At 41.4% G+C, this 27,411-nt stretch overlaps 1 protein-coding gene across 2 annotated transcripts in view; it reads left to right on the top strand.

Annotated features, from left to right (window-relative positions):
* Positions 1–27,411, top strand: part of LOC134965483 (interleukin-18-like) — a 150,251-nt gene that overhangs the window by 38,090 nt on the left and 84,750 nt on the right. Inside the window, exons 2-3 of one of the 2 annotated variants that reach the window (XM_063941894.1) lie at positions 16,358–16,421; positions 19,132–19,161. In XM_063941894.1, coding sequence (XP_063797964.1) covers positions 16,367–16,421; positions 19,132–19,161 — 85 coding nt within the window. In that variant the 5' untranslated portion in view covers positions 16,358–16,366. The remainder of the gene's footprint in view (positions 1–16,357; positions 16,422–19,131; positions 19,162–27,411) is intronic. The other variant, XM_063941895.1, reaches the window with a different exon arrangement.

The raw sequence follows: 27,411 nt of genomic DNA, 5'->3' as shown, positions 1-27,411 counted from the left end.
ATAAAACGGCCTGTTTCCGCCCAGTAACACCCATTTCCTGTCAATCACATTACGATCGCCAGAACGATGAAAATGCCGTGAGTAAAATTCCTAAGTGCATAGCAAATTTACTTGGCGCAGTCGCAGTGCGGACATTGCGCATGCGCATTAAGCGGAAAATCGCTGCGATGCGAAGATTTTTACCGAGCGAACAACTCGGAATGACCCCCGTAGTGTTTGCCTGACAGGCATACTCTATGTTTATGCTGAATGGATGGATGTCACATTCATTGTTTACTTTCCTAATGAACGGATGGTTCAACACGCCAACACTCATCTTGGGGTTCACTACGATATGCCGGCGGTCGGGCTCCCGGCGACCAGCATACCGGGAGCCCGACCGCCGGCTTACCGACAGTGTGGCGAGCGCAAATGAGCCCCTTGTGGGCTCGCCACGCTACCGGCACAGTGGCGCGCTACGCACGCCACACTATTTTATTCTCCCTCCAGGGGGGTCGTGGACCCCCACGAGGGAGAATAAGTGTCGGTATGCCGGCTGTCGGGATCCCGGCGCCGGTATACTGTGCGCCGGAATCCCGTCAGTCGGCATACAGAAGACCACCCCTCATCTTGCCATAGTGACCCAGTAATGTTATCTATCTATCTATCTATCTATCTATCTATCTATCTATCTATCTATCTATCTATCTATCTATCTATCTATCTATCTTATATACACCACCCCACCACATTAACTTACCCAATCATCTACCAGCAAACCACTATTTGGACACTTTATCCAAATAATGCCTGCACATCCTGGTGCAAACAAGTCTACAATTTCAATAAAAATATAACAAAAAAACCCCAAAACATCAGCCTCAGCACAAAACAGAGGAGTCAGTTTATCAATTAATAGTTGCAGGTGCCCCATGAAAACCAATGTTTCAGGAGGGTACCTGCAAAATATTAAGGATCTCCAGATTTAACATGGAGGGGTCCCTCCATTTTACATAGGTTTCTATGTACATACAGTAGGTTTTTATGGTGGTTGCTATGCACAGTGGCGGATTTAGGGGGGGGGGGGCACCAAGGCACGTGCCCCCCCTGTCATTTTTAGTTGATTTTTGTATTTTTATTTTTATTATATTTTGTGCACTGATTTAGTGCAGACTGACATGCGGACGAGCGTCCGCATGTCAGTCTGCGGTCTCGTTTCCTCCCCTGCTGTTAGGAGGGACACGGAGGGCACAGTGCACGCCTCCCTGTGTCCCTCCTGGGTCTCCGGCGGCCGCGGGTCTCATAAAGGAAGTGCCGTTCGTGAGCACTTCCTTTATTAGAGTGACCCGCGGCCGCCGGAGACACAGGAGGGACACAGGGAGGCGTGCACTGTGCCCTCCGTGTCCCTCCTAACAGCAGGGGAGCGGGGGGAGCGGCGGCGGAGGAAGCAGGGGGGGGGGACGCACTGAGGGGGCATATCTGGCACTGGGGGGGAATATCTGGCACTGGGGGCATATTTGGCAGGGAGGGGGGGGAGAATATCTGGCACTGGGGGGAATATCTGGCACTGGGGGCATATATGGCACTGGGGGGGGAATATCTGGCACTGGGGGCATATGTGGCACTGGGGGGGGGGAATATCTGGCACTGGGGGCATATGTGGCACTGGGGGGGAATATCTGGCACTGGGGCATATGTGGCACTGGGGGCATATATAGCACTGGGGGGGGATATCTGGCACTGGGGGCATATGTGGCACTGTCGGGGAATATCTGGCACTGGGGACATATGTGGCACTGGGAGCACAGCCCTAGCAACAAGGACTACCTCCTAGCAACGAGCATGACACCCAGTGCATGAAACCCCTGGCAACGAGCATGACACCCAGTGCATGAAACCCCTGGCAACGAGCATGACACCCAGTGCATGAAACCCCTGGCAGCGAGCATGACACCCTGAGCATGAAAACCCCTGGCACCGTGCATGGAACCAAGAGCATGAAACCCCTGGCAACGAGCATGACACCCAGTGCATGAAACCCCTGACAACGAGCAGGTATTTGAAAAGTAATTAGAAGCCTTACTGTAGGACTTAATGTGTAATGGGCATTACGGTGTGTGGCATAATGTATCGCGGACATTGCGGTGTGTGTCATAATGTGTCACATGCATTACGGTGTATGGTATACTATATCGTTGGCATTGTGATATGTGGTATAATGTCTCAGGGTCATTGCAGTGTGTGGCATAATGTATCACGGACATTGCGGTGTGTGTCATAATGTGGCAGGCATTACGGTGTGTGGTATACTATATCACGGGCATTGTGGTATGTGGTATAATGTCTCAGGGTCATTGCAGTGTGGCATAATATATAACGGGCATTGCGGTGTGTGGCATAGGGTATAACGGGCATTACGGTATGTGTCACAGGCATTACGGTGTATGGTATACTATATCACGGGCATTGTGGTATAATGTCTCAAGGTCATTGCAGTGTGTGGCATAATGTGTCACAGGCATTGTATGTGCTATAATGTATCGGGCATTGCAGTGTGTGGTATAATGTATCACGGACATTGCAGTGTGTGTCATAATGTGTCACAGACATTGTATGTGCTATAATGTATCAGGGGCAGTGCAGTGTGTAGCATAATGTATAACGGGCATTGCAATTCCTGTCATAATGTGTCACAGGCATTATAGTGTGTGGCATAATGTGTCGGGGGCATTACGGTGTGTGGCATAATGTGTCGGGGGCATTACAGTGTGTGCATACTGTGTCATGTGCATTATTGTGTGCGGCATAATGTCTAAGGGCCATTGCAGTATGTGGCATAATGTATACTGGGCATTACTATAAGGAGGAAAAATGACAAATAATGTAAGGGGCATGAATCAGGATTATTTTTCTTTCCTGTGGTGGCCAACGTCTGCGCGTGCAGGTTGCAAAACTGGGGTATAAGGTAGTCTTTTCCTGCAATACCACGCCCATTCCAACGAAGCCACGCCCATTCCAACGAAGCCACGCCCCTTATGGTGCCCCCCCTGTAATTTTTTTCTGGATCCGCCCCTGGCTATGCAGTCAAATTTACCAAGCTCCTTTGATCACTGGCCACTGTGTTCTGCACTTCTTGTCACAAGTGTGTAGCCTCTCTTATGTCTAGCCTCTGTTATGCTTTTACATTACATCCCAGTCTCTGCTTGGAGATTGTCATTACTACTGTATACATATGTTAAACCCCATTTCATCTTGTTTGGAATCCCTTGTGTTGGGATTGATTTCTGAAGACTACCCTTTTGGGGAGTAGCGATTGAGTTCTTTTATGCATGAGGGGAATTGACCAGTATCAGGAAGTGACCCCCTGTATACTAAACTCCTTTCTCATCCCTAAATGGGCAAAGATAGGAAAAATAGAGTACCCCTCAAAAGGGTCCTGCAAAACTTCTACCACTCCACATCGCTGAGACCTCTGGTATTTCCTGAAAGACTCCAGGTCCTCTGATATGGATGATCCTCTTCAGCCCTTGTCTCATGCTAATTCCACTTCAAATTGGTGGTTGGCATAATATTATTGGTTAACATTTAAAAATCAACTTTGTCAATGTTGGACCTTCTGTGCATGAGCCATCTTTCAGCAGCAGCTACAAGGGGAGGCCCCCTGCCATGAGATGCATACGTGTGGTTGTACATGCTGCTCTCCCTCCAGGCTGTCCAGTTTCTGGTCCTTGCATAACACAGATGTTCATGAATCTTCTTGTTATATTTCCAGGAATGATGTCTCTGATGAAACTGTGACTAAGCACAGAGTAACAAACCAAGATCCTCACATGACATTCACTGCAGCCTTAAGTGGAATCTGATTATCGCTGAATACAGCTTTATCAGCCGAAACTTTCTTTACAGCAGCTGACGGCCCTCATACTGCTGATTGCACAGCTGCTGCACTTGGAGCTTATCTGCTGGTCGCTTGCTACAGATTTGCATGGTGATTACACGGTCATTGTATTGATCACTTAGAGATATTATCATCAAAAGTTTTTAAGGTTGCAATATTGCGCCTTAAAGTAACCTGTCTCAGCTGGCTGCCTTCACACTGACGAATTCACAGCTACCTTCCTTTGAATTTACCCGCTGGCCAATTGCACCAGATTTGCACGGTGATTATACTACACTTGGACTGAGTGGCCCACTCAAGATATAACCATCAAAGGAGATCAAGGTGTAACATTGTGTTTCAAAGCAAGCTGCCTGTAAATTGGAATTATATTACTTTATAGAGTCTACTGGGTTTTCTGCAGTGCGCATTGGGGCTAATTCAGACCTGATCTCTGCTGTGCGTTTTCACACAGCGGGCGATCAGGTCTGAACTGTGCATGCGCCGCAGTGCGCATGTGCATGCCAGAGATGCGATCGGCATCTCAGCCCAGCAATCGCCTCTAGACTGGTGTAACAACGCTTGGATATATGTGAATAAAAGATGATTGTAACCGTGTGAGAGAATGACTATATTGTAGCCAAAGGTAACAATATGAGCATGGTGCAATACCTGTAAATTAAAATAAAAGGATTATAATGTTTACAGCCCTTTTGTAATCTTACTGAGGTCTCCAGATGGTATAAAGATTGCAGGGGTTCCGTTTTTGCCGTACAGGTTGGTTCATAGAGAGATAGTCCCGGTTACCTGGCTTTCCCTATACTTCCAACCTTGTATGAATGTGGTGACGTCAGTCTTCCTCCGGCTGGTTCCCCCGCTCCGACTTGCTTTTTTCTCCGGCCGCCGCTCACTTGCGTTACACGGCGCTTGATAAGTAATTGCTGTCCCAGTGTGTGAGGCGGCTGTGAAACGGCTTCCAGCGGGTCAGCTGCGTGCTGATGATGTGAAGCAAATAGAGTTTTATTTTTATCTTCTGGAGTCAGTTTTCTCAGTGCTTTCTCCAACGCGTTTCAGGCTCCAAGCCCTTAATCATGGATAGCGCAGGTTCAGCCAATTTGGTATTTTATAGGAAAAACTTTATTGAAAACAACATTCCAGAGCATTCTCCCAGGAAGTTTAAAATTGCGGCATGCACATGGCTATAAAATGAACCTACAGGTATTGCACTCTATAATGGGGATATGTGAAAACAGGTATTTAAAAAGTATTAAAAATTAAAGTATATATATTTTTTTAATTTTTATTTTTGCAGGAAGGAGCTTTTTTGATAAAAATAAAAAATAAAAAAATGAAAAAAATAATAAAAAAATATCATAAAAAAATAAAGAGGAAGATGTTTATTTAAGGCACACATTTAATTCAATATCCACATTCAAACCCATTGGCTGTAGTGTTTGTAAAGCAAAAATCCATTCTGTTTCTTTCTTTTTGAGGGTGTCTGAAATATTCCCACCTCTCCAATGCTGTTGAATTTTTTGAATTCCTAAAAACTTTAATCCTTTCGGATTTTTGTCATGATGGTCTGAAAAGTGCTTTGATACACTGTGTGTTGAGAGTCCTTTTCTTATACTATATACGTGTTCCATTATCCTAATCTCTAGTTTTCTTTTTGTTTGTCCAATATATTGCTTGTGGCAGGGACACTCCAACAGGTAAATAACCCCCTCCGTATTGCAGGTGATGGTATCTTTGATTTTATAAATTTTCTTCGTAATTTGTGACATAAATTCATCTGTCGGGTAGTAGAGGAATTTCTCATTATTCTGCAAGCATTGCAATTCAAACAGAAATGATGCCCTGTATTCCTTGTTCTTGTTTCTCTTGATTCTTCTAATGGTATGTAGCTTCTAGTGAGTTCTTGCTTCAAATTCTTTGCCCGCCTATAAATGATTTTTGGTTTCTCAGGAATCAGGTCTTTCAACAGGGTGTCTAAATGAAGTATATGCCAATGTTTTTGTAAGCTGGATTCAAAGAGACTGTGCTGACTATTATATTGAGTGATGAATGCTATTTGGAAGTCCTTTGTTTCTTGCTTTTGCCTGTATTGAATTAATTTGTTCCTTTCTAACTTTTAAATTTTTTCTATCTCTTGACTCAAATCTGTTTCCCTGTAACCTTTTTCCAAAAACTGTGTTTTCAATTGATCTGTTTGTGTAATGAAATTCTCATGTTGTGATCAATTTCTTTTTATCCTTCTAAATTGACTTCCTGGTATGTTCTTGGTCCAATTTACATGATGATTGCTGTTGGTTGATAACATATTGTTGCTACTAACAGTTTTAGTGTGAGTCCTTGTGTGTAGCCTATTCTCTGATACGTATATCTCCAAATCGAGGGCTGTAAACATTATAATCCTTTTATTTTTATTTTTATTTACAGGTATTGCACCATGCTCATATTGTTACCTTTGGCTACAATATAGTCATTCTCTCACACAGTTACAATCATCTTTTATTCACATATATCCAAGCGCTTTGTTACACCTGTCTACAAGCTTTTTTATCTACAGAGCAGCTAAAACACAACAATCCCAGGCACAGCACGGTTATTTATCATCTATATATTATTGTCTTTAAAAATAAACTGCAGCTATGGCCATGCCTGGGTACATAAAGCATTCACTACGACAAAATATAAGGGACATTTTCTCTATGGATAATCCACCTCCAGAGGTGCCGATAAAAGAGGAGAGGTTCTGTGATCACTTTTTTAAATTAGAAAAATGTTTTTCTCAGGAGATCAAACAGTGGTGGGAGATTACCACGTTAACCCAATATCTGGAAAAAAATATCATACCGAGGGGTTTGAGAATTTATAAGAACCCCACATTTGATCCCACAGACACAGAATTCTATTCCAAATGGAACACTATTTTGGACAATTGTTCAAAAGAATTGATTAAACTCATAATATGTGATAGACAAAGATCATTGAATGAATTAAATGAAAAAATTATTAATATAGAAAAAAATTTTGAACCATTACAGAAAATGTCAGAATACATAAATTTAATGAAAATCACAAGCAGTAAAATGGAGGAAACTGAGGAAGAAACTATACAGCAGAAACAAAAGACATTTCACAGGGACATCAACGATTATAAACAGATGAAACAGAATGAAAGAAGAATTACCAGTAAACCGGAAACAACCAAACAAGGACAAAATCAGCAGAGATTACAACAAAAAAACAATATCCATTCACAACCTACCAAACCGTATTACAATAAAGGAAAAATAAATAATAAGTATACATATAATAGAAGGGAACCGATTATCAAGAAACTACCGATGGGAGAAACAAGAATGTCAGATTTTAAAACATACAACCCACGGAATTTCTCATACGAGAGGAACTCTACTCAGATGAAGATGAAGGAGTCATATGAAAAAGGAAGAACTGCAGCAAAAAATTAAATATCAGAAAAAAAAGAGAGCACTGATTACCAACATAGAGACATCGGGACCTTTTGGAGATAGGATAATGGGGTCACAAAGAAAGAGAACATTTAGTGGAGAGGAATCAGATGGGGAGGAAGATGAGGAGGATTTTTTAGAATTCCTACAAAGGCGAGAGAAACCGCCAGAGTGGCAACATGTACCACCAAAAAAAAGACAAGACTGGAGAACTCCCCAGGAGAATGGGGGTCCGGGGGGGAAAGAAAAAGAAATTGAATCAGGATAAAAACACGACAGAGACCTGAAAGAAAAAGTTATATTCAATTTAAGTACCAAGATACTAACAGAGGCACATGTTACATTGTTACAAAAGGGCCTCAAATTTGCTCCACAGTCAAGCATCAATTCCTTTGACCTCTATGTGGACACACAGAGGTTTGTAAGGAAATTATGCATAAAGAAGTTTTTTTTCAAAAACTGATCAATCCACACATACTCCACTGGAACAATCCGATTTTCAACATAGCAATTTCAAACCGGTTTCGACATTCTTCCCATCACACATTAAGGGTCCTCACATTGAGACTTTTGAAAAACTAGTGGAACACGACATTAGGAAAATCACAGGAAAAGAAAAGAAGAGATTCAACTTGACGAAGGAAGTAAAACAGGCTCTGGAGGATTAAAAAAAATAAAAAAAGATGAAACAAGTATCATCAAGCCCGCAGATAAGGGTGGAAGTTTAGTTATCATGATCAAAACTGATTACGTCAGGGAAATAAACAGCCTCCTCTCAGATGAAGATACCTATTTAAAACTAATAACGGATCCAACAAGAGGGTACCAAGTGGAATTGGAGGAGTTATTAAATGAAGGATTGGAGTTGGAAATCCTCACAAAAAAGGAGTATGATTTCCTACATGTTCAATTCCCAAAGATTCCAACCTTTTATGGACTGCCAAAAATCCACAAAAATCCCACCCATCCCCCAGGAAGACCAATTTTCTCAGGGATAGGGTCTCTGACATCAAATCTATCTCAATATGTGGATTCCTTCCTTCAGGAGATAGTTGGTAAACAACAAAGTCATCTAAGAGATTCTATGCAAGTACTCCAATTGTTGCAGACAATTGAATGGAAAGACAGCTACATCATTGGGACTAGTGACGTGAAATCACTATACACATGCATTCCACATGATATGGGACTTGAGGCAACACGTCACTTCTTATCTACATCTACGAATATACCCAATGAACAGGTGACTTTATCATGAGAAGAATAGACTTCATCCTACATAAAAACTATTTTTGGAATGAAGGGGTCTTCTTTAACCAGATCAAGGGTACTGCGATGGGTTCTTCGATGGCACTGAGTTATGCCAATCTCTACGTCGCCAGATGGGAAGAAGAGAGCATCTGGAATAATAACCCATACAGAGAAAACCTAATTGTTTGGAAATGCTATATAGATGACTTGTTGTTCATTTGGAACGGAACAACAAGTGAACTGCATAAATTCCTTGAACATATGAAGAACAATCCCTATGGTCTGGAATTCACCTCAGTGACCAGTACAGAAATGGTAGTTTACCTCGATTTGGAGATATACGTATCAGAGAATAGGCTACACACAAGGACTCACACTAAAACTGTTAGTAGCAACAATATGTTATCAACCAACAGCAATCATCATGTAAATTGGACCAAGAACATACCAGGAAGTCAATTTAGAAGGATAAAAAGAAATTGTTCACAACATGAGAATTTCATTACACAAACAGATCAACTGAAAACACAGTTTTTGGAAAAAGGTTACAGGGAAACAGATTTGAGTCAAGAGATAGAAAAAATTTAAAAGTTAGAAAGGAACGAATTAATTCAATACAGGCAAAAGCAAGAAACAAAGGACTTCCAAATAGCATTCATCACTCAATATAATAGTCAGCACAGTCTCTTTGAATCCATCTTACAAAAACATTGGCATATACTTCAATTAGACACCCAGTTGAAAGACCTGATTCCTGAGAAACCAAAAATCATTTATAGGCGGGCAAAGAATTTGAAGCAAGAACTCACTAGAAGCTACATACCATTAGAAGAATCAAGAGAAACAAGAACAAGGAATACAGGGCATCATTTCTGTTTGAATTGCAATGCTTGCAGAATAATGAGAAATTCCTCTACTACCCCGACAGATGAATTTATGTCACAAATTACGAAGAAAATTTATAAAATCAAAGATACCATCACCTGCAATACAGAGGGGGTTATTTACCTGTTGATGTGTCCCTGCCACAAGCAATATATTGGACAAACAAAAAGAAAACTAAAGATTAGGATAATGGAACACGTATATAGTATAAGAAAAGGACTCTCAACACACAGTGTATAAAAGCACTTTTCAGACCATCATGACAAAAATCCGAAAGGATTAAAGTTTTTAGGAATTAAAAAAATTCAACAGCATTGGAGAGGTGGGAATATTTCAGACACCCTCAAAAAGAAAGAAACAGAATGGATTTTTGCTTTACAAACACTACAGCCGATGGGTTTGAGTGTGGATATTGAATTAAATGTGTTCCTTAAATAAACATCTTCCTCTTTATTTTTTTTATAATATTTTTTTATTTTTTTTCATTTTTTTATTTTTTATTTTTAACAAAAAAGCTCCTTCCTGCAAAAAAATAATATATATATATATATATATATATATATATATATATACTTTAATTTTTAATACTTTTTAAATACCTGTTTTCACATATCCCCATTATAGAGTGCAATACCTGTAGGTTCATTTTATAGTCATGTGCATGCCGCAATTTTAAACTTCCTGGGAGAATGCTCTGGAATGTTATTTTCAATAAAGTTTTTCCTATAAAATACCAAATTGGCTGAACCTGCGCTATCTATGATTAAGGGCTTGGAGCCTGAAACGCGTTAGAGAAAGCACTGAGAAAACGGACTCCAGAAGATAAAACTAAAACTCTATTTGCTTCACATCATCAGCATGCAGCTGACCCGCTGGAAGCCGTTTCACAGCCGCCTCACACACCGGGACAGCAATTACTCATCAAGCGCCGTGTAGCGCAAGTGAGCGGCGGCCGGAGAAAGAAGCAAGTCGGAGCGGGGGAACCAGCCGGAGGTAGACGGACGTCACCACATTCATACAAGGTTGGTAGTATAGGGAAAGCCAGGTAACCGGGACTATCTCTCTATGAACCAACCTGTACGGCAAAAACGGAACCCCTGCAATCTTTATACCATCTGGAGACCTCAGTAAGATTACAAAAGGGCTGTAAACATTATAATCCTTTTATTTTTATTTTTATTTACAGGTATTGCACCATGCTCATATTGTTACCTTTGGCTCAATATAGTCATTCTCTCACACGGTTACAATCATCTTTTATTCACATATATCCAAGCGCTTTGTTACACCTGTCTACAAGCTTTTTTATATACAGAGCAGCTGAAACACAACAATCCCAGGCACAGCGCGGTTATTTATCATCTATACAGCAATCGCCTCTGCCTGATTGACAGGCAGAGGCGTTCGCTGGGTGGGAGGGCTGGCGGCATTCAGTCGCCGTTTTGGGGATGCGGTCCGGGCAACGCTGCGCAGGTAGGGACTTACTCGCCAGGTGCAATAGCACCCAGGGGGGGAGGGCCAGACATGCGGGGCAGACTAGCCTTGTGCTGGGTGTCCCCCCGCATGTCAGGGTGGCTGATCCTAGCCGTGCAAAATTTTGCACGGCTACGATCAGGTCTGAATTAGCCCCTTTGATACTTTATTCGATTATGAGGCTATTTATCAAATAAAATTTGTGGGATATTCCCTAAAAACACCCGTTTTCAGGGGATAGCCACAAATATTATGTATCCCCTAAATGTACTATGGAGGGTCCACAGCAGATATCCCAATATCTGCTGTGGTCCCTCCATTTCTGACAGCAGATGCAGCCCCCATAGGTTTCTATGAGAGCTGTGTAGCTGGCAGATACAACAATCTCCAGAATGCAAAGCGTACCGGAGTTTGACCCCCATAGTTAGCCCATTGTTGCCTATATAGACCATGCATGCTCAGCTGTGCAAAAGAGTCCAGACAGAGGAGTGAAAAGACCTACTGGAGTTCCTGCATGTGGCTATTGCGCTATTGAGCTTTTGGTACATTTGGGTGTTGTACAGTAAAAGTGCAGAGGAGACAGAAAGAAAATAGTATTTAGTAATTAGTAATGGTTCATGTTTTATAAGTAAAACAATAATAATACATACAGTATATACATTGTATACACATGTATATTGAAATGTTAACTATTATACAGTGTATATTAACTAGTAAATAGTGATACAGTAGTAATGGGTCATGCCATTATCAGGGGCCTATGTATTAATAATGCCGCAATTATTAACAGTCTATATTGTGACAGAATTTGTCATTTTAAACAAAATTTCCTCTTCTACTGAATGGGGTATATTCAATTAGCAGCGATAACGGCGTGAAAAGTCAGTTTTTCGCCCGAAAAATCGGACTTTTCCCGCGAAACGCAATTACAGCCTATTCAATTTTCCTGGAAAATTTATCGGTGATCATTTTTTCACTAATTTCACTTCACCTACTCTGAAGCAGGTGAAAAGTTGGGAAAAGTCACTATTTTAAGGTAAAAATGTTTGGATATGGTACAGAACTCCTGGGACACCCCCCTTAATGACTAATTAGGCACGTTGAGGTTTTTAATTATTTTTAATTGGCCAATAATGACATGTCATTTTTGGGGTGAAAAAGTACAAAGTGATGGAAATTGGGGTTCAAGGTATGGGACAGGTACATTAGGGTGCTTTATGAGTGGGACAGGTGTTTTTAGGTTTCCACTTTTTTTTAAAGTACCCTAAAATGACCCAAATATATACTTATACCCATATTCATGTACCCCAAATTTAATGAGAGCATTTATTTTGCTCAAAAAAACTTGCTTTCTATCATTAGTTTGCATTTTTTTTAAATGCATATAACAGCCATTTCACACAATTTAAGTCCCCAAAAACTCTCTAATGGGATCTCTAATACACTTCTCTTCTGTTTTCCTATGTTAGTTTAGCATTTTTTGGGGTACAGGCTGATTTCCCCATTTTCACCTGCACTTTTCACTGCAAGAATTTTCAGGTGAAACCCGTTTGGAATTAAATAGGTCGAAAAACGGAGCGTTTTCGCGGCAATTTTCGTCCGATTGCCGCGAAAAATTTTCGGGTGAAAAATTGCAGCGAATTTGCGGATAATTGAATACCCTAGTATGTATTAAAAATAACTTGCTGGAACAGCGGTAGTGATAACCACTGTTCCTGCAAGTTATAATAACAATAATTTTATTTCTATAGTGCTTTTCTCCTAGGTGCTTTACAGATAATATCAACATAATAGAGGTTTATTGATTTTTATAAAATACAGAAGCAAGTTAAATCCTAGCCACATTGATGTGTCTTTCACAACTCCTCCGGGGGAATCTGACACTGAGCATGCATAGGCACTTTCCAGAGCCGGTCAGAGGCTGCAAATATGCCTCCGTAAGTAGAAAACAGTTTATACCATCGGAGGATGGCATAAACCAGCAAATCCAAACTCCAAAAAACTACACTTGTCGGTGCTTGGTACATAGGGGTCAGACAATACTCCCCAATTTTTTGTTAATTAACACAGCAATAAATTATAGGTGGTACTTTTCACAGGCACTGCATAAATTCTGAAGTGTTTCCACATATATGGTTATGTTTCCGAGGTGCAAACTATTTAGAGATAATTTCCACATTTGCCTGCTTCACAGGTTTTAAACAGTTGCGTTTACAGTTGATACCTATACTATTGACAAAATTTATACTCATGATGTCTGAGTTTTTGACATGCAAGGAACTTGGTAAAGCTACGAAATGAATAAAAAAAATGCTTGCATTGTCATGGGTACAGTAAATCATAGGTAGTGATGAGCGGGTTCGGATCCTCGGGATCCGAACCCGCCCGAACTTCACCTTTTTTTGCACGGGTCCGAGCAACTCGGATCCTCCCGCCTTGCTCGGTTAACCCGAGCGCACCCGAACGTCATCATCCCGCGGTCGGATTCTTTCGAGATTCGTATTCTATATAAAGAGCCGCGCGTCACTGCCATTTTTCACTCGTGCATTGGAGATGATCGTGAGAGGACGTGGCTAGCATCCTCTCAGTTTCTAAGTTCAGTGGGCTGCAAATTGTGCTGCAAATATCTGTGCTCAGTGTGCTGCAAATATCTGTGCTCAGTGTGCTGCAAGTGCAAATATCTACGTTCTCTGCCTGAAAAATGCTCCATATCTGACTGTGCTCAGTGTGCTAATTGCTTTATTGTGGGGACTGGGGACCAGCAGTATTATATAGTAGGAGGACAGTGCAGACTAGAGTTTTGCTGACCAGTGACCACCAGTATTATACGTTCTCTGCCTGAAAACCGCTCCATATCTGTGCTGCATTGTAGTATATACTAGTAGGAGGACAGTGCAGAATTTTGCTGACCACCAGTATAACTATATATATAGCAACACGGTACAGTAGTCCACTGCTCTACCTACCTCTGTGTCGTCAAGTATACTATCCATCCATACCTGTGGTGCATTTCAATTTTGCACAGTTTGCTGACCACCAGTATATACTATATAGCAGTACGGTACAGAAGGCCACTGCTCTACCTACCTCTGTGTCGTCAAGTATACTATCCATCCATACCTGTGGTGCATTTCAATTTTGCACAGTTTGCTGACCACCAGTATATACTATATAGCAGTACGGTACAGAAGGCCACTGCTCTACCTACCTCTGTGTCGTCAAGTATACTATCCATCCATACCTGTGGTGCATTTCAGTTTTGCACAGTTTGCTGACCACCAGTATATACTATATAGCAGTACGGTACAGAAGGCCACTGGTCTACCTACCTCTGTGTCGTCAAGTATACTATCCATCCATACCTGTGGTGCATTTCAGTTTTGCACAGTTTGCTGACCACCAGAATAACTATATATATAGCAGTACGGTACAGTAGTCCACTGCTCTACCTACCTCTGTGTCGTCAAGTATACTATCCATCCATACCTGTGGTGCATTTCAGTTTTGCACAGTTTGCTGACCACCAGTATATACTATATAGCAGTACGGTACAGTAGGCCACTGCTCTACCTACCTCTGTGTCGTCAAGTATACTATCCATCCATATCTGTGGTGCATTTCAGTTGTGCGCAGTATATATAGTAGTAGGCCATTGCTATTGATATATTACTGGCATATAATTCCACACATTAAAAAATGGAGAACAAAAATGTGGAGGTAAAATAGGGAAAGATCAAGATCCACTTCCACCTCATGCTGAAGCTGCTGCCACTAGTCATGGCCGAGACGATGAAATGCCATCAACGTCGTCTGCCAAGGCCGATGCCCAATGTCATAGTAGAGAGCATGTAAAATCCAAAAAAATAAAGCTCAGTAAAATGACCCAAAAATCTAAATCAATATCGTCTGAGGAGAAGCGTAAACTTGCCAATGTGCCATTTACGACACGGAGTGGCAAGGAACGGCTGAGGCCCTGGCCTATGTTCAAGGCTAGTGGTTCAGCTTCACCTGAGGATTGAAGCACTCATCCTCCTGCTAGAAAACTTAAAAGAGTTAAGATGGCAAAAGCACAGCAAAGAACTGTGCGTTCTTCTAAATCACAAATTCCCAAGGAGAGTCCAATTGTGTCGGTTGCGATGCCTGACCTTCCCAACACTGGACGGGAAGAGGTTGCGCCTTCCACCCTTTGCACGCCCCCTGCAAGTGCTGGAAGGAGCACCCGCAGTCCAGTTCCTGATAGTCAAATTGAAGATGTCACTGTTGAAGTACACCAGAATGAGAATATGGGTGTTGCTGGCGCTTGGGAGGAAATTGACAAGGAGGATTCTGATGGTGAGGTGGTTTGTTTAAGTCAGGCACCTCTTTTTTTCTTTGCATCATGTGCTGTTTGGGGACTATTTTTTAAATCTGCCATCCTGTCTGACACTGCAGTGCCACTCCTAGATGGGCCAGGTGTTTGTGTCGGCCACTTGGGTCGCTTAGCTTAGTTACACAGATACCTCATTGCGCCTCTTTTTTTCTTTGCATCATGTGCTGTTTGGGGACTATTTTTTGAAGTGCCATCCTGTCTGACACTGCAGTGCCACTCCTAGATGGGCCAGGTGTTTGTGTCGGCCACTTGTGTTGCTTAGCTTAGCCATCCAGCGACCTTGGTGCACCTCTTTTTTTCTTTGCATCATGTGCTGTTTGGGGACTATTTTTTTGAAGTGCCATCCTGTCTGACGCTGCAGTGCCACTCCTAGATGGGCCAGGTGTTTGTGTCGGCCACTTGTGTCGCTTAGCTTAGCCATCCAGCGACCTTGGTGCACCTCTTTTTTTCTTTGCATCATGTGCTGTTTGGGGACTATTTTTTTGAAGTGCCATCCTGTCTGACACTGCAGTGCCACTCCTAGATGGGCCAGGTGTTTGTGTCGGCCACTTGGGTCGCTGAGCTTAGTCATCCAGTGACCTCGGTGCAAATTTTAGGACTAAAAATAATATTGTGAGGTGTGAGGTGTTCAGAATAGACTGGAAATGAGTGGAAATTATGGTTATTGAGGTTAATAATACTATGGGATCAAAATGATCCCCAAATTCTATGATTTAAGCTGTTTTTGAGGGTTTTTTGCAAAACAAAACACCCGAATCCAAAACACACCCGAATCCGACAAAAAATTTTCAGGGAGGTTTTGCCAAAACGCGTCCGAATCCAAAACACGGCCGCAGAACCGAATCCAAAACCAAACCACAAAACCCGAAAAATTTCCGGTGCACATCACTAATCATAGGTGACCACAAAAATGGCTGATTCATACCTAATTAAATTGCTCACTGTAAGTATTGCGAAAACAGTGATGCAGTAAGTAATGTAATACAAAGCAGAAAAAAGTAAAATACATATTTCACCGCAGTAATATTGTCTCTCTTGTCCTTATAGCAGAGGAAGATGGATGGTCGTTTTATCCCAACTGATCTAGCTGAAAATTTTTTGAAACATGATGGTAAGTGGGTACATTTAACACTTTATTTACTCTAAAACAAATTTTCAATAAACTGTATTAACTGTGGTACAATAATTGTAACTTTATTGCTTATAGTTTACAATTTGGTATTATAGCCAGTGGCGCAGAGGGGGGTGGGGGGGGGGGGTGGCATGTACTTTTTACTCAGGCCCGAGCCTGTTGGAGGGGCCCCGAGAAGGGTCCCGCTGCCCGCCCCCCTCCCCCATTGTAGACAGCGCCTGCAGCTGCACAAATACCACATTTTTAAAAAAATTACTAAGGAGGGAGGCTGGCCACACCTCCCTGTATTGGACACCCCCCCTCCCATTACCTGGGACCGGCACAGCTGTTGGTGCCCTAGATTGTAGCTGCAACTCCAGGCTCCTCACTCAAATTAAGCCAGCTCCATGGGCCATAAAAGTGAACTTGATCTTTGGATAGGCTCACCATACTATCCCTTTAAATCGGGATGCTCATGGATTACACATGTTCTGTGGCTGATTAAAACCAGGTAAAATGCAGGCTTGAAGTCAGCCAGCCACAGAACCTGCGTAATTCATTAGTGTCCCTGTTTAAAGGTATAGTATGGTAAGCTTATCTTTGAAGTCTATTACTGTAAGTGAGGCCACCAAGAAAATGTAAATAATATAATATTAAAATAAATAATCTTTTAATATATTTCTTTTTAGAAATTACAATAACATGATTTTTTTTATCCTGACCAAGGGGCCTCTTCATTATCACTCAAGGGCCTGTCGCATATCTGCATGTTTTAGTAACAGGCCTATTAATTATTAGAGGCCCGATGGGACTGCCTAATATTCATCAAAAACTTTTTTATGAGATTTCTTGCGAGAACCAACGCCATCTTCTGTCCCACCTCTGTTGCTGCGGTGGGAGCCGTTGGTTGCCAATCTCACTGTGAATGGCAAAGATGGGACAGCCCACTGTTAGTTATTATATAGATTCTAGTAAATTAATTTACAGTACACTACTTTATCATCCATTTCAGATCTCCTAAAACCACCCCTCCACCATGACACCTATTAAACAGACTGACACAGTAATGCTTAAGTTCCAGCACTATTACTATTGGTGCTGAAACATTCATGCAGAGCCATAACTACGTGTGTGTGCCAGGTGTGCCTGGCACACAGCGCAGTTGCCCTGAGGGCGCAATGGCCAGCGGCTTGTAATGAGTCAAACTGACTCATTACAAGCCGCCTGCGCTGTGCTGCATGCACCGCGGCCGGAGGAAAAGAGGAGAGCAGCAGCGTCGGATGCAGGGAAGGAGGAGGAGGGAGGGGGACTGGAGCCGCAGCAGCGCTTTGTTATTGGTAGTGGTGCCGCTGCAGCTGTCCCTCTCTCCTTCCGCATTGGCTGCCTGGCGCTGCTGTGAATGCTGGAATGCTTTTCCCTCATCCCAGCATTCACAGCGGCGTCGGCCAGCTAATGCGGAAGGAGAGAGGGACAGCTGCAGCGGCGCCACTTCCAATTACACTATGCTGCTGCGGCTCCAGTCCCCCTCCCTCCTCCTCTTTCTCCCCTGCCCGAGATCTGCTGCATGAAGCCTGCACCGAGGAGCCTGAGCCAGCGGGGAGAGATGGTAAGTATCTATCTATCTATCTCTCTATCTATCTATCTATCTATCTATCTGTCTGTCTGTCTGTCTGTCTATCTGTTCTGTCTGCCACAATGTGTAAAAAGGGGGACTGGCTGCCACAATATGTAAAAAGGGGGACTGGCTGCCGTAATGTTTAAAAAGGGGGATGCTGTCTACCGTAATGTGTAAAAAGAGGGACGCTGTCTGCCGTAATGTGTAAGAAGGGAACGCTGTCTGCCGTAATGTGTAAAAAGGGGACGCTGTCTGGCGTAATGTGTAAAAAGGGGGACGCTGTCTGCCATAATGTGTAAAAAGGGGATGCTGTCTGCCGTAATGTGTAAAAAGGGGATGCTGTCTGCCGTAATGTGTAAAAAGGGGACGCTGTCTGGCGTAATGTGTAAAAAGGGGGACTGGCTGCCGTAATGTGTAAAAAGGGGGACTGGCTGCCGTAATGTGTAAAAGGGGCTCTACCTGGTGTAGGAGCGCTACTGTGCAACGTAATTTGAATAATGGAGACTACTGTGCACCGTAGTATGAATTGGTATTATTTTGTGGCCACACCCCTTCCCCATGAAGCCATGCCCCTATATATTTTTTGTGCGTGCCTACGGCGCCCACTGACCCTATCTTGCAGAGGGGAGTGCCAATGATGTTTCTTGCACACAGCGCTAAAATGCATAGTTACGGCACTGCATTCATGCAACTAACAGGTAGGAGGGAGGACATTCATGTATATTAATCTGTTCTACAATTCTGTTCTATGCCACGGTGCTGAGGAAATGAGGGGAGAGACCATTAAAATGTTACCAAATAGACCTAAATCCATCTTAAACATATTTAACATTTTTGGAATTATCCTCTAAATTACAGCAACCTGGTGTAAGCATTGCCTATCCTTGTCTGCAGGGAGTGTATGCATGAATGGAGAGCAGTGAGCCTATAGGAAAACTGCAGTGCATTCATTACTGAGTGACAGCTCACTGACTGGAAATCACTACAAAGCTTGCAGCTTCAGTTATCTTACAACAGCATTGCTTTATGAAGGATGACTACAATTATTGTGTTCCACTGTGAAATTCTGAGTTTTTATTTTTCCTTTCTTCACAGTTTGCTGTTTTGAGAAGATGGGAGCCTATGGTAATTTATGTAATTTGTTACAACCCCAGTGGATAGAACCCATTGACTCATTGCCTATTTGTACCGACCTCATTGTACAGGCCCTATTTCCCAGTTGCAGTTATTTGCAGAGGGGATAGTGCTCAGCAGGGTTATTTTCTTCAGATTTTAGTGTGCTCCCCACATTCTCATAACGCCCCCCCCCCCCCCCCCCGCGTACTGCTCCAATTATACCAGGATAATTTCCCTCCTTTCGTTGTTTACCTGCAAAGGTGATCTCACCATGTGCTTTCTTCTTAAAAAAAAACAACAACAAAAAAACACTTTTACTGCATACTTCCACCCCACCGTGTGGTATTCCTGTGAGGTGTGCCTCCACTGATTGCACACCCTGCCAGCAGCATCTAACACAGTGCACCCCAAATGGGGGCCTCTGGTGGTTCCTCTGCGGGCAGGATGTGCCTCACGTGGATTGTTCATACAGGTGATATCATGTGACTACACAAGTGCCCGTTCTCCCATGTATGCATTGGGCCCATGTATGGCTTACCTCCCAGTGTAACCTCTCTAGTGCGCCCAATATGGCTGCCTCATCTGGTACGCTTGTGGATGGGATGAAAATACGTGGACCTGATAGTTTTGTTTGTACCCTACTCTGAATGTTAGGATGCTGCAATCACCCCCATTTTGTGTCATCTCTTCTAGGGATGAACTATTCCACCCAGGGTAATCCTACGCTGTGCGCCGAAGATGGCTGCTGCACCTGGTACCCTGTGAGGGTGGAATACACAGCCCATGGAAGTTATTACCCAAAATGCCTACACCAACCCTGCATTATGAAACCTCTATGCATTCTAGGTTTTCATTTTTATGCCTGCGTATTGCTGTATTAATCTTCTGTATTATGCTTGTTTTGATGTAAAGCGCCTTGAGTCCTGTTTGGAGAAAGAGCACTCTATAAATAAAATTATTATTATTATTATTAGTGTAAGACCCCGGTCTACAGCCTAGGAAATAAGAAGAGTATAAGCATAAACATTTATAAAATGTGTATTTTATTGCAATTCTGCTGCTTGGCAACAGACTGTACAAAGACATAACTATACGATTAACATAGAAAATAATACATTTGTAGTCATCAGGAACATATACTATATGTTACCTTTAAAAATGTAAAGCCTACAGTAATTACACTTTACTGTATGTGATGAATTTAATAAGGTAAGGTAGGGTGATAATTACGTTAACATTTTTTACTAACGGGATGCAGTTAATTTGCCAGCTGTCCGGATTCTGGTGGTAAGGGGATAGTCCCACTTGTGGGTTTCCACAACACCAATAGAAGCCTGCAGCGTGGCAAGCGCAAAGTGCCTGCTATCTCTTATGTGTCATGAATGTTAAACAGATTTGGAATGGTGCTCATAGTCATAGCAAGGGTCAGTGTGCCCTAGATTCCTGTTCAGTCACATTACACTGGTGTCATTACTTCCCTACAACTGCTTGTTAGCCAGTAACTGAAGGGTTACCTTTTGTATTATTTATAGTCTTGATTAAGATCACCCTAACATAGTAGCTGTGGCAGGGCTGTAGTTTTTGAGATGAGAGAACAATTGGCAGCCATGGGCTAAGGATTATCAATTCTCCAGAAAACTGTACAAGCTTTACAGCATAGCATGCGTGAATTAAGAACCCCTTGAGTTCATATAACACCAGTATCATTTAGACCGACAGACATTAACATTTCTGATTTACTTGTGTCAGGGGCAAGTCTCAGTCAACAAGGCTATCTGAAATAGAAAGGGTTAATTATCAGCTGGAGAGTATGGGACACACAGACACAATTGTGTATCAATTAGTACTCTGACTTTAATTAGGACCATTGAGCTTTATAAAGATTTTCTAAGTAGGCGTCATCTCATATTCTGAGCATGTGCAAATTATGTTCAATCTTAAAATGAATGTCACATAAGCACTTTAAGCCATACTTGCCTACCTGACCCTCTCCATGAGGGAGAAAATGCTCTGTTCCTGGACTTTCCTGGTAATGTATGATTGCCATCACCTGTGGTGAAACCCCTTTATTATCAATTAACTAGCTCACCACAGGTGAGGGCAATCATACATTACCAGGAAAGTCCAGGAACAGAGCATTTTCTCCCTCATGGAGAGGGTCAGGTAGGCAAGTATGCTTTAAGCCCAATGTCATATTAGCAACAGAGGGCAGTATTGGCTAAATTATTAATAAGCAAATCATTTTATTTTCTAGAAACGAATGATGAGAATAACTGTGTGCACAATAGAACAGCAAATCTATTGTACTCTCCCTGAAGGTATCCTCCACCTTTCACCAATAGTGCCAAATAAAAAGAAATTAGAGATTTTCTACATCCGATTGGTTCCATACATATATCTCCAGTTATGGGTATCCCATCATAGGACAAATCAGAGAGATAGAAAAAACATATAGTGAAGTACAATTTAATCCCACATAAAACAAAATAAAAATAAAAACAAAAACATTGGTCTGTGTATTTGCTTGTACACAAATAAAGCCAAATACGAAGCAGTAAATGAATATGACATACAATACACAATAGATCAGTAAATAAATATGGTACAAATTAAAAATAGGTTAAAAATGCATTAAAAACCTAAGCCTAGATAAAATGTGTCAGAAATAGAAAAAAAAAGGGTGCACCGAAATAGTTACTTTAAAAAATAAATAAAAAATTTAGTTTCGAAATCGGAGTTTAAACCACCTGGTTTCAATGTTCCTATATCGTAAATGGCTTTAATTTCAGCTTTAGCAAGCTGATTAGCCACATCTTTTCATCTCCACTGTCCCTTTATTTGTCTGATGCCACAGAATTGTTTAATTGCAGTGGTGCGACTTTGATGGTGTACTGTAAAGTGCTCAGATAGTGCATGGGTCACCATTCCCTTTTTGATGTTCATTAAGTGCTCTCCAATACTTGTTTTCAGGGATCTGGAGGTACGGTTTATATACCAGAGGCTGCATGTTCTATAGCATACACAACATTGGAGCTGTTATATGTAATAAAATCTACATTTTTAAAGTTCTTATTATTTATGCTCATTTTGTTGATTTTGTTATTGTTCCTTTGTGCCCCTCTACACCCCAAACAGAGACTACACCAGAAAAAAAAACCTTTGGATTTTACTGTACACATTAGTTTCTTGGGGGGTTGTGTACTTTTTACTATACTCGTCTTTTTGTAGAACTCCCCAGTGTCTATTAAGTGACCTGTCCAGAGTTTTGTATTGGCTACTAAAACATGTTACAAATGCTGAATCACAGTTAGTTACATTTTTAGGTTTATAGTTAATCTGTGGCTGTAACAGCTCCTTGTGATTAGGTTGTGCTACTTTAACTTTAGTTTGCTCAATCTTCTCGGGTTGATATCCCGAGGCTGCAAATTTATTTTTCATTTCCTCGGCTTGTTTATCGTGATCCTCTGGTTTGGAATAATTGTGCTTCAAGTGCCTTATTTGTTCCTCCGGGATTGACCCCAACCAGTTCGGGGTGATGGCAAGTTGTTGCCTCAATGTATGCCACAGAACCTGTTGGTTTAGTATAGTTCATGGTTTGAATAATATTATTTTCTATAAAAACAGTCTCAGCCAAAAAAAAAGCATATATTCTCTGCTACTTTCAAATGTAAAAAAGATATTCAGGGTATTAGTGTCAAGACAGGTAAAAAAAAAAAATGTAGACTTTCCTCACTCCCCTTCCAGATAAAAATAGATGTGATCAATATAATGTTTCCAGGACACTAGGTTCACTCCAAACGGGCACTGGTTCCAAATAGTCTCCTCCTCCCACTTCCACATAAAAATATTTACATAACTTTGAGCAAACCTGGTGCCCATAGCTGTGCCAATATTTTGCAGATAAAAAGAGCTATTAAAAGAATAGGTTATTTTCTAGGATAAATAGAACACAATCCTGTTGATGTTTCTCCAATCTACTACCTGCTAAGTCTTTTGAAAGTGCTTTAAAGCCCTCATGATGTTCTATAATTGTATAAAGTGAATGAACGTCTGTTGCAACCATTATATATCCTTCTTCCCATTGGATATTCTCAATGACATTGAAAAAGTATTTTGTATCTTTCAAATGTGACAGGTAATTGGCTACTAAAGGTTGTAAGTAAAAGCCACTAAACTCTGATAAGTTCAATTCCACTTAGCCAGTACCCGACACAATTGGTCTTCCTGGGGGTTTTACTGGGTCTTTTTAAATCTTTGGTAGTATGTATAGAACTGGGATTATCGGTTCCTCATTATACAGGCATTTTACCTCTCTCCTATTCCTACTTCTAAAGTCCCATTATTTTGGTATTCTTCTAACAATTTTCTCAATTTTTTGAGTATGTTGTTTGGTAAAGTTTTAATTTACAGTAAGCTTTCCCATCATTTATCTGTCTGAGGACTTCATGATTGTAATCTTCCTTTGTGATAATGACATCCCCACACCCTTATCAGTGGGTTTAACCACTAAATGCTCATTTTCTTGTAACCTTTTTAACTCTTGGCATTCCTTAAACGTCAAGTCCTGTTTAGGCAATTTATTGTCTGTTTATTGTATATCATCAGAAACTAGTTGAAGGAAGGTTTCCAAATAATTGCCACGCATATGTACTGTATTAAAAACTGATTTGGGTTTAAATGGAGTTCCCTCAGTTTCCATTGGTTCAGTCCCGTTATTATTAATAAAATACTTTTTTATACTTAATTTTCTTATAAATTTGTGCAAATCAACAAATGTACTAAATATATTTAGGGATAGTGAAGGTGCAAATTTTTATCCCTTCTCTAACAAGGAAATCTCTTCTCTCATTAAAAGATGATTACTAAGGTTAAAGATTTAAATTTTTTGTCTATTTCCTATCTTTGTATATGGAATGGGGACCTCAGAAGGTGGTGACAAATTTTTTCTCCTTTTCTTTTGTTTGCATTTACATTTTTTACTGTTTTTCCCCATCTGCTTCCTCTCATTTTTATCTTATATGACCCTGTTTTCTCCCCCTGCACAAAAAAGATGGAGAGTCCACCTGATATTCCAGTGGTCTATAGCTATTGTTGGTCCTGATGTTGGCGGGGGTGGGGTTTCTAGCTCCCATTCATTTTTCATCACATGGCCTTTCATGCAATCTCACTCCCCAACTGACCCCAGTATCATGGTAATTTTCATGTCTCCACTCTCTATTTGTGTCCCTGTAATGTCATGATCTACAGTATCCCCTTCTCCTTATTGGAGTGGTCTTAATTTGGAGTCTGTAGTATATACTATACATAGCGCAAGTATTTTTATGAGGTTATAAATGTTAGCCCTTTATTACCCTGTAGGAACACCCTTCACATTTGATAAAGAATATGGACAAGAATAGGACTATTGGGGGTACGCAATTAGCTCTGATCGTTTCAGAGATAATTAATTTGCCCCACTGAGTATTCAATTACGGGCCGTTTTCTTCCTATTTTAAGGCATTTTCGTCAATGCCTTTCCACCTTTTTTTAAGTGAAAATGTATTGGCGAAAAATGTCTCAAAATCGGCGAAAATGGCCCGCATTTTGACGAAAAACACATGGATTTGCCGATCCACATGTTTTCCGGCCCTGCTGCATTTTTTGCCTAGGCAAAAACATGGCCTTGCTACTGCATAGGGCGAATCCCCATTCGCCCTAAAAATAGCGAAAAACAATTTTTTCACCTAGGTGGAAAAAAAATTGAGCTAATTGCATATCCCCCTTCACCTGAATCTGACAGTGTTTTGTTGACAAATGACATCACCGGAAGTGACGTCGCTCTACATGTAACAATAGAGCATGCCATCTGGAGTCCCACATCAGCACAGTCCTCTTAATTCCAATACAGTAGGGCCGGGGAGGATGAATATGTTGCGCAGTGTGGACATTGCATTGTACAAAACCTGTAAAAACGAGGACCGGAAGTGACTTGACGGCACCCGGTGCCCGACTGTGATTGGATGCCTGGGTTGCCATGGTGCCCTGAATACACTAATCATGTGTTCCAGGAAGTCCGTGTACAGCAGAGCACCATTGGAGTTTTAGATTAAACATGTATAGGGTCCAGCTGTGCATGGAGGATTAGGATTGGACATTGAGCATTTAAATAGTTTCTTGGGAAATCGGATCAGAATATTTGTTTTTGCACCTTGAAAAAGACCCCAGCCAGGGGTGGAAACGCGTTGGTGACAGCAGGAGTTCCAGTCAGTGACAGTGGTGAGACTGCCTGGTGATATCAGATAAGGCTGGATTTGTGGGAACATCCGGGATTACCTTTACAAACCCAAATGATTGTGAGAACTGTATGGCCACAGTTCTGACCTGTCTGGTACTTACCCGCTGTTAAAGTGATCTTGGAACCTCTGTCATATTAATTTATTGCTTTCTATTTGGCTTTATTTGTGTACAAGCAAATACACAGACCAATGTTTTTATTTTATTTTTGTTTTATGTGGGATTAAATTGTACTTCATTATATGTTTTTTTTTCCTATCTCTGCTTTGTCCTATGATGGGATACCTATAATTGGAGATAATTATAATTTCTAGTCTTTTCTCACTATCCATGAGAATGCTGGTGCTAATCTTGGAATGAGTTTATAGAAACATTTGTATAACTGGAACAATGGCTCATAACGAAATTTTGCTGAGAAGTATGTGGGAGTCGAAAACGAAACTTCTGAGAAAATATCTGAGGATATTTCCCTTAAAGACAAATCCTCATTTGTAAATGTCAGCATATATTTGAACAAACCCATTATTTAGCATTTTAACTCTATCACTTGAAAAATGAACTGACAGACATGCTGTGTAGCAGGGCTTGTAGAAACAGAATCTTGGCCTTCATTTTCCAACCTACTGATCCCACTGGTCATACCATTTCCCTTTTTGAAGTGGGAAGTGCCAATGTAGGTATCTCCAGATGCAGAACATAAGTCTCTTGCTACATAGGGGTACATTCAATTGATGTTGGATCCTTTCCCACAGGATTTGGGCATTTCCGACAATGCCAATCCGACTTTTTTTAAAGTCGGATTGACATTATCGGAAACGGGGCTAAAACCTGTCGGATTTGGCCGTGATTCCGACAAAACACGTGGTTCCGCAGCTATTCCGCCGATCCACGCATTTTCTGACAAGTCAGAATTGGCGACTTGTCGAAAAAACGACAGCCCCAGCCCCACTGAATAGGTTGGAACAGTTTCCTACCTAAAAAAGTCGGAAACTGCCGTCTTTCCGACAAGACGGCAGTTCCGACTACAATTGAATACACCCCATAATGTTGTAATTTGAATCAAGATCCTTACCTTTGGGCACATGTAGACAAGGAAGTCTATTTAAAAAAAAAAAAGTTGATTTGTTTATCCATGGTATGTTTGGAATTTTTTTTAGACCTGACATGACTCTTGCAAAGCTCCACATTTTGGAGCTTCAAATATGATAAATTAATATCATTGGTTGGAAATTTTGGCATCCAAGGTATATTCTCTGAAGTATGCACTCACTGTTTGTCTGCTAAGGATCATCCTTTACAATCTTTGCAGCTATTGCCTCTTGAATCTACTTATGGACAGGCAGGGCAGCCATCAGGGGGGGACTGTGGGGACTGGTGTCCCAGGCCCTTACAGAGAGGGGGCACACCGCTTGCTCCTACCCCCAATATCTGTAGAGCTGCACCAGTCTGTGAATCAACAGCAGGCTAATGCACAGGGAGGACTTCTTAAACAAGTCTTATCTGCACATCAGCTCTGTAAACCATTCCTGTAGGAACGCAACACTCCACCTATATGTAACATCACAATGTATGACATCACATAGGGGTGGAGCAGTGCGGCAGAATCTTTTTTTGGGAGGGAGGGGCCCTGTCTATTTTGTCAGTCCCGGGCCCCATAATTTCTGATAGCAGCCCTGTGGACAGGTAGAGCCACAGCAAAATCTCTTGACTGCTACTAGAGCGCTTGGTGAAAATCTGTCATTTAAGACATGGCTAATACAGTACATGCTATTTCCCCTTACCTGTGTTTTTATATATTGAATGGATCCCCAGTAATCATAATAGCTTTCATTCATAAACATGATAACAATATAAATGACATTCTTGACATGCAGCCAATAAAACAACTTGCTGTTGCTTAGAAAGTATTACGCATATTCATGGCTGAAATAACAATGAATCACAGCAATAAACCACATCCTTTCTCTACTATCTTATACATTGTTA

This window comes from Pseudophryne corroboree, chromosome 10 (assembly GCF_028390025.1).
Source record: "Pseudophryne corroboree isolate aPseCor3 chromosome 10, aPseCor3.hap2, whole genome shotgun sequence".
NCBI lineage: Eukaryota > Metazoa > Chordata > Amphibia > Anura > Myobatrachidae > Pseudophryne > Pseudophryne corroboree.
Note: the sequence above shows the minus strand (reverse complement) of the source record. Positions and strands in the feature narration are given on the sequence as shown.